Source organism: Humulus lupulus, chromosome X (genome assembly GCF_963169125.1).
Source record: "Humulus lupulus chromosome X, drHumLupu1.1, whole genome shotgun sequence".
Classification (NCBI taxonomy): Eukaryota; Viridiplantae; Streptophyta; class Magnoliopsida; order Rosales; family Cannabaceae; genus Humulus; species Humulus lupulus.
In genome coordinates this window covers 105,491,617-105,499,681 of record NC_084802.1, presented here as the reverse complement: position 1 = coordinate 105,499,681, position 8,065 = coordinate 105,491,617, and the positions used below count along the sequence as shown (strand labels likewise).

At 31.9% G+C, this 8,065-nt stretch overlaps 2 protein-coding genes across 2 annotated transcripts; both read left to right on the top strand.

Annotated features, from left to right (window-relative positions):
* Positions 1 to 2,754: 2,754 nt before the first annotated feature.
* Positions 2,755 to 5,153, top strand: LOC133806124 (L10-interacting MYB domain-containing protein-like). The gene is made up of 3 exons (XM_062244255.1): positions 2,755 to 3,055; positions 4,130 to 4,477; positions 4,569 to 5,153. The coding sequence occupies exons 2-3, from the start codon at positions 4,130 to 4,132 to the stop codon at positions 5,151 to 5,153; spliced, it is 933 nt and encodes a 310-aa protein (XP_062100239.1). The 5' UTR covers positions 2,755 to 3,055.
* Positions 5,154 to 5,408: 255 nt separating this feature from the next.
* Positions 5,409 to 6,547, top strand: LOC133806123 (uncharacterized). The gene is made up of 3 exons (XM_062244254.1): positions 5,409 to 5,894; positions 5,982 to 6,150; positions 6,291 to 6,547. The coding sequence occupies exons 1-3, from the start codon at positions 5,409 to 5,411 to the stop codon at positions 6,545 to 6,547; spliced, it is 912 nt and encodes a 303-aa protein (XP_062100238.1).
* The last annotated feature ends 1,518 nt before the right edge of the window (positions 6,548 to 8,065 follow it).

Genomic DNA, 8,065 nt, shown 5'->3' with positions numbered 1-8,065 from the left:
AGGTGTTCTCCATTCCAATAACGCGGAACAAGATCTCCATTTAAGCGTGCAATTTTATAGGTGCCTAGATGAAGTACTTCTTCAATCTGGTTAGTCCTTCCCAGTTTGGTCCGAGTACTCCAGCAGCTTGGTCGCGGGTGTTTAAGAAAACTCTTCGAAGTACTAGGTCTCTAACGTTGAACTTTCTTTCTTTTACTTTGGAGTTAAAATACCAAGCGACTTTTTGCTGGTACGCAGCTACTCAGAGTTGGGCTTTTTCTCGCTTCTCCTCGAGCAGGTCTAGGGACTCCACTATCAGCTGGCTATTCTGATCCTGGTCATATATGATTCTATGATGCAAGGGCGGATCTAACTCGACAGGCAACATAGCTTCATACCCATATGCTAAGGAAAATGGGGTATGACCTGTTGCTGTTCGGTGAGAAGTTCTATACGACCAGAGTACTTCAGGCAGCTGTTCTGGCCATGTTCCTTTAGCTTCCTCAAGCCTTTTCTTCATGGTATCCTTCAATGTCTTATTTACTGCTTCAACTTGCCCATTTGCTTGTGGATGAGCAACTGAAGAAAAGCTCTTGATGATTCCATGCCTTTCGTAGAAGTCTGTGAATAGGTCACTATCAAACTGGGTGCCATTGTCCGAGACAATCTTTCTGGGCAATCCATATCGACAAACAATGTTCTTGATGACAAAGTCAAGCACTTTCTTTGTCGTTGTGGTAGCGAGTGGCTCAGCCTCGGCTCATTTGGTGAAGTAGTCGACCGCCACAACTGCATATTTCACTCCACCTTTTCCTGTTGGCAAGGACCCGATTAAATCTATACCCCACACTGCAAAGGGCCATGGTAGGAATAGAAATAGGTGCATATATGATGGCTTCTCCCTAACAGCTAATTGTATAGCTAAAGAAATAGTTACATTAGTTCATTACAGAATTTACAGTGTTCATAGTAGGAAGTCTCTTCCTCATTTTAATCTTTTCTTAAGGAAACTAGCTTGTATGTAATTTGAGTTAGGTGTTGCCTGGCTGTTTCGGTTTATTTCTGGGCATATTGCATTGGTTGTATTTGTCTGTTTGATCAATAAAGCTAATTCTTCTTGACCAAAAAATAATCGGATACTCAGGAACTATGGGAGATAATCTCGGATATGATTATAAATGTACAAGATCTTCTCAAAATATACGGAGTATACGACCAAGCTGGTCGTATATAAAGTCCAAATGTTACGCTAAGGGAACCTTCCTGGTCGATAGTCGAACAGAACCTTTGCCAGGTGTCAGCCACGTGTTAAAAATGTCTGCCATGTCATCCACGCCTATTCTTTGGATAACAAAAATCCAATTTGAATTTTTAGATTTATCTTTTACATTTAAATAAAGAAAACATAATTAATTCAAAATTAATTATTTTATTAATAATTTCAAAAATTATCTATAAAATAAATGAATAAATATTTAATTAATAAATATAAGAATTAATAACTAATTAATTCATTCTCAATTATCATATAATTACATATTTGCTCAAAAAATAATTTTCTTCCAAATATGCTCTTTCACAATTTTAACATTGTTTCAACTCTTATCTTGAACAGTGTTGATAGAGTCAGTTAGGGGACCTATGGACCTATAATTCTAAGCTCTAATAAATTTAGATTATAATTTAAAACTCTTTAATATGATAACTTTATTTATTAATCTCAATATTATTGCACTAAAAATATGATGTTGAACTCTTGCAATTGTAAACAATTTATTTACTAAGTAATTTATAATAAAGTGTCAACTGATATAATCATTACATACAATTTAATCATTTATTAACGGTTCATAATTAAAGCAAGGATAAGTTGATCGTTCAACCTCTTTAATTATCTCATAATATCCTTAAGCTCCATTGGCATTACTAGTGAATAGTTAACTCATAAACTAATTTATGAATTTGAGTTCAATAATCATTCAGTTCCAAAATTCAACCCTTAAGGAAACTATTATTCAATTCCATATAGGAAAGGTATAAATTTCATATCTTTATACTATGTCCCCCAGCTATCTACACCAATAAGTCTCCAAAACAAAAGTTTCCAGCCTAATCATTTTGACAAACCACAACGAGTGAATCAAATTACTTAAATAATATAAACAGACGTTCATAGTAACTTCAGGATTTAGATCAATATGTATATGACAATCTAATAATATGTTTAATTAATACTTTATGATGAAACGGCATTAATTAAGTATGAATAGCATATTAGGTCTAGTTCTATATAATCTCATTAAATAAAGCACCTCCACTAAGATATCTTACCACATCAGTAATCCGGATCTAGATTACATGTATTTATAATACTAGTGAACCATACTAACAGTATTTAATCCAAAGATTTCATATAACTTTGTTTTACTGTGAACTATTTAAATTCATTTTCCTCAATCTTAATCCTCTCGTACCAATACAAGATTGATGTCACATTGATGAATTTGTAAATTTTCTGATATTTAAATAATATTATTCAAACAATAATATAAAACATTCAATAAAAGAAAAAATTCATTTTATTTATTTATTTCATAAAAATATTGTCCATTACATGTGCTTTAAGGACACCATTCCCAATAATCTCTCACTTGCCCTAAAGCAAATGGGGTATCTCCTTCAAACCCATGTTTCTAACATGATCCTTAAAAGACTTAGCAGAATAAGGCCCCGTTTGGAATGGCTTTTTGAAAAGCCCAAAGCACTTTTTAAAAAAGCTATTGACTAAAAAGTGTTTGGTAAAATAAAAAAAATTGCTTTTTTAGGAATTTAGGTTAAAATTATAGCTTTTTATCAAAGTTGGCCCACACCAACTTTGAGATTTTAGCTTATACGGGAAGCTGAAATTGTGGTTTAATGATATTTTTTTTGGACCAAAATACCCCCATTTAAATTAGAATTATTAGGTCTTCTTTTTCAATCGTTAAATCTTCTTCACCTTGCCTCACCATTTCTTCTTCCTTCTTCCTCACGGACTACACTTCTCTGTCAAAAACTCCAGCACAATCAAGTCAAGGTATTTCTCTAACTTTTTTTTTGAATGCTATATTAAACACAGATTTATTAAAGGGCATTTTATATATATATATATATATATTTGTACAGTGGTTTGATTATTGTTTCTGTGATACTGGGTTATTCGATCTTCTTCATACCAGTATATTTGTGTGTGTATATATATATGGGTTGGACTTGTTTAATGGTTTATTTTGATGCATTTCCTTTTTTGTTTCTAATGGATATATAGAGTGCATTTGGTTTTTTTTTGTTTCTAATGGATATATAGAGTACGACGCAGAGGAGAGAGATTTTTTTTGTTTCTAATGGATATATAGAGTAGGACGCAGAGGAGAGAGAGAGAGAGAGAGAATTAAAGTCGTATATAGAGTTATATTCAACACTGAGAGAATTAAAGTCATATGTAGAGTTGAATATTCAACACTGACTGAAAAAGGAGCCTTTGTGATTGACCAAGAAAAATACAGAGTGATGGGTGCCAATAGAGTACGACACAGAGAGAGAGTACACAGCCTTTTTTCTTTTTTAATCTTTTTTCTAAATAAACTTTAATAATAAAGAATAAGAATTACCATGAAAGAATAGATATGCTTTTTTAATACAAAAACTAGATTAGATTTCTATCTTTTTGTTTTGAGTGAAATAAACAATATAAAGGAGATATATTTTGTCTAACAATATCTATAATTAAAATAATTTCATTTATGGTTGTCTGCTCTCTCAGCCGAGAAGTGGACATTAAAAATACAATTTTTACATTCAAAGATGAATCATTTATGGTTGCCATATACATAACAAAAATATATTTTTAGTTCTTTTATTTTTACTTAATTTTCTCACTTCAAAAGTTGATTTATAGTAACCTTTTTACATGTATATGAATGTACATATGTGTGTGTTTTATCTTCTCCCAATGGATTCTTTAAGAATAGTCTTGAAGTTAGATATGTTGAACTTTAGTTGAATTATTTAGTTTTACATAGATGGTAGTGATTGATAAGAGTTGTTGCGTATATGGATACATTATTTTACTTTTGTATTTTTTTTATACTTATCATTTCACTTTTATTAGATGGAAAATGAAAATAATATTTGCACCAAGAGTGACGTACCAAGAAGTAAAGCAATATGGAATTCAGAGAGTTTGAATTTTTTCTTAGACTTCTGTATCAAAGAGGTTGATGATGGGCATCGTCCTACTACTTATTTAGATAAAGTTGGATATGTAAACTTGATTACAAATATGAAGAAAGCAACTGGAAGAGATTACACTAGACCACAATTGAAAAATAAGTGGGATGGATTAAAAAATGAATGGAAGCTTTGGAAGCAACTCAAGGGAAAAGAAACTGGCTTAGGATGGAATATAAAAAAGAATACAATTGATGCAACTGAAGATTGGTGGAATAGTAAATTACAGGTACATTATAATCTTGTTAAATATTTATATGAAACTAAAAGACTTTTTTTTTTCATAAATGTTACATTTAATTAACAAAAAATTTTTGTAGAGTCATCCCGATGCTGCAAAGTTCCGCATTCGGGGAATTGAACCAGAGGTACAGGAAAAATTAGATAGGATTTTCATGAACACTGTTGCTACAAGAGAGTATGCTTGGACACCTTCATCTGGAATAATTCCATCTGAGTCTGAAAAACCTTTTAACAATATTGAAACCTTACATGAACAACTTGAGAGTAGTGACGATGATCTAGAGATGCCTAATACTGATAGATTTCTTAGAGAGAAAAATAACAAGAGATTAGCCGAGCCACTTGAGAAACAAAATAAAGCAATGAAACATGGAAAAGGAAAAATGAAGAAGACAGGGCCTTTAATGATATTTGAACAAATTGGTCGCCTTGCTGATGCTGTGGAGACAAGGAGTAGAAATATTGAAACAGCTAGAAAGGAGAATAGTATTACCGAAGTTATGAAAATTTTAAGTTCTTTGCCTGGAATTGAGAAAGGGAGCAGCTTGTATTTATTTGCAACTCGCTTGTTTATCATGAAAGAGAAGAGAGAGATGTTTGCTTCATTGGAGGAACCTGAGTTGATGCTTACTTGGCTCAAGAATGAGCATACTCTGGGATAATTATAATACTATGACTTATAGTAGTAGTAGTATTTATTTTCTAAACTTTGTGTTATGACCTTAGTATATGTTTATTATGTTATTTCTTTACAGACTTTTTTTTTAAATTGCTCTCAAGACTTGGTGTTGTCACTATTTAATATAAATATGCTTTATTATGTTTTTCACTTGCATTTGTTATGAAGACTTTATGGCTATTTGGCATGTATTTTATATACTCTTTAATATACATAGGTTTATTTTAAATTAGAAATAATGGCAGACACGGATGAGGAGATTGAGTTACAATCGGCGTCTATAGCTACATACTTTGTTCAACATTATTATACAACATATATTGAAAAGACACCTTGTATGAATTCTTCTCAAACTGGTCATATGTGGTTGATGGAAATATTAAAAGGAAATGAAAGTAGATGTTATAGCATGTTTAGGATGGAGAAAGATGTTTTCATTAAATTATGCGATGAATTGGAAGCTAATTATGGATTTAAGGGTTCAAAGAGAATGTGTGCTCTTGAGATATTAGGCATGTTTTTATTTACATTAGGTCACGGTGCTGGAAACCGATTAACACAAGAGCGATTCCAACACTCAAGCGAGACAATTAGTCGATATTTCAACAAGGTTTTAGATGTTTTATGTCATATGAGTGTAGATGTATTAAAATCACCAGACCCAGAATTTAAAGATGTTCCTGAAGAGATATTGAAAGATTTTAGATATATGCCTCATTTTAAGGTAAGTCATACTTTAAAATTATACAATATTTTAATAATTTTTTTTCTAACTAGAGTATATTTTTATAATCTTGTATTTTTTTTCTAGAACTGTATTGGCGCAATAGACGGTGTACATGTGAATGCTGTAATTCCACCTGAAGATCAAGTACCATTTGTTGGTAGAAAAGGGATACCAACTCAGAATGTCATGGCAATATGTAATTTTGATATGCAATTTATATATGCATATGCTGGGTGGGAAGGTTCTGCTCATGGTACAAGAATTTTCTATACAGCTTTACGTGATTCAACTTCAAATTTTCCAAAACCTCCCCAAGGTTGTCATCTAAACACATTTATAAAATATTAAAGTCTTTATAATTTTGTAATTATATTTTTATATTTTATTTGACAGGAAAATATTATTTAGTGGATGCAGGATACCCACAAATTACAGGTTTTTTAGGACCATATAAAGGCCAAAGATACCATCTACCACAATTTCAACGAGGTAGCAAACCTACTGGTTATAAAGAGGTATTCAACCAGGCACATTCTTCTCTTCGAAGTGTTATTGAAAGAACTTTTGGAGTATGGAAGAAAAGATGGAAAATATTAAGAGATATGCCTAGTTATCCATATCAGAAGCAAGTGAAAATAGTGATTGCATAAATGACCTTGCATAATTACATTCGAAGGCATGCAAAACGTGATCGACATTTTGAGAAAATTAGAGATAATCCATATTATTGTGTAGAAGATCAAACTAATATTGAAGATGAAGATGAGATAACTAGAGCTTCAAATTTAAATGAAATGGACAATACTAGAGATCTGATTGCTGCAAGTTTAATGGGATATAATTAAACTATATTCTTATCTATTTTATTTTATTTAAGTTTTGTATTTTGTCGTATCAAATTGACTAAATTTAAATTATTTGTTATGATCAAAATTTATAATAATTTAAAAATAGACAATATTTATGTTGATTTTTTATTTTTTAAAATTTAATTAATCATTTTATTATACGTATATATTAAAAGAATTAAATATTATAAAAAATCATTATTATTTTTAATAAAATAAAAAATAATTATAAATATGTTAATATGTATAAATTTATTCAAACAAAATTAGTTAAATACATATGATACCTATTTTGGTCATTCTGTATTTAACAGCTATCTAATAATCTAGTTTACCAAACACTTATATACAACTTTTCCAACTCACAGTATTTCTAAAGTTATAATTTACCAAACACTCAGCAGCTTTTTCTCACAGCACAGCTACAGCTGCTTTTTCTCACAGCACAGCTACAGCTGCTTTTTCCCACAGCACAGCTGTACCAAACTGGCCCTAAGTCTTGGTTAATCAATCTATAAGGTTCTACTTTGAGGTTATATATCTTCATAAGAGTCACGTAACTTGGTGCACTGACCTTGAAGTCGACCTTCGACCACTTTGTCATATTGTAAATCAATATCAGTGAATCTAGTGGGGTCCAAGTCTACACCTGAGTTTACCAATATATTGTTTATCGTTCTCCTAAGATACTTGAGAAAGTAATTTACTCAAATCCTTTATTGGATTGATAATGACTAATCATCCCTACTGCGTAACAAATGTCTGGTCTCGTAATTTGGTGCAATGACCTTGAAGTCGATCTTTGACCATCTTTGTCTGATTGTAAATCAATATCAATGAATTCAGTGGGGTCCAGGTCTTCATCTGAGTATACCAATATATTGTTTCTCGTTCTCCTAAGATACTTGAGAAAACTTTACTCCAATCCCTGATTGGATTGATAATGACTAATCTTCCCTACTGCTTAACAAATGTCGGGTCTCGCATACAACATGACATACAAGGCTCTTAAAAAATTTGGCAGAGGAAACAACGAGCTGGTGAATCAAGCAAGAAAATGGGAGATGGCGCTTAGTGCTTTTAGTAATGGGAGATGGCGCTTAGTGCTTTTAGTAAAGGCAGTAGTACCAATGGAGTCAAATATCCAATCCTCCAAACAAAGAGATTTGTTATCTCAATGGAAAATAAAAATTAGGCACGAGAGGGCCCCGGAGAGGAGGTGTGACTAGACGTTCGCCAGTTTTTGATGGAGATGTACAAGAGCAGCTTGTAGAACAAGGTGAGTAATGTAGACAACAACTTATAGCTGCGAGGCAAGGG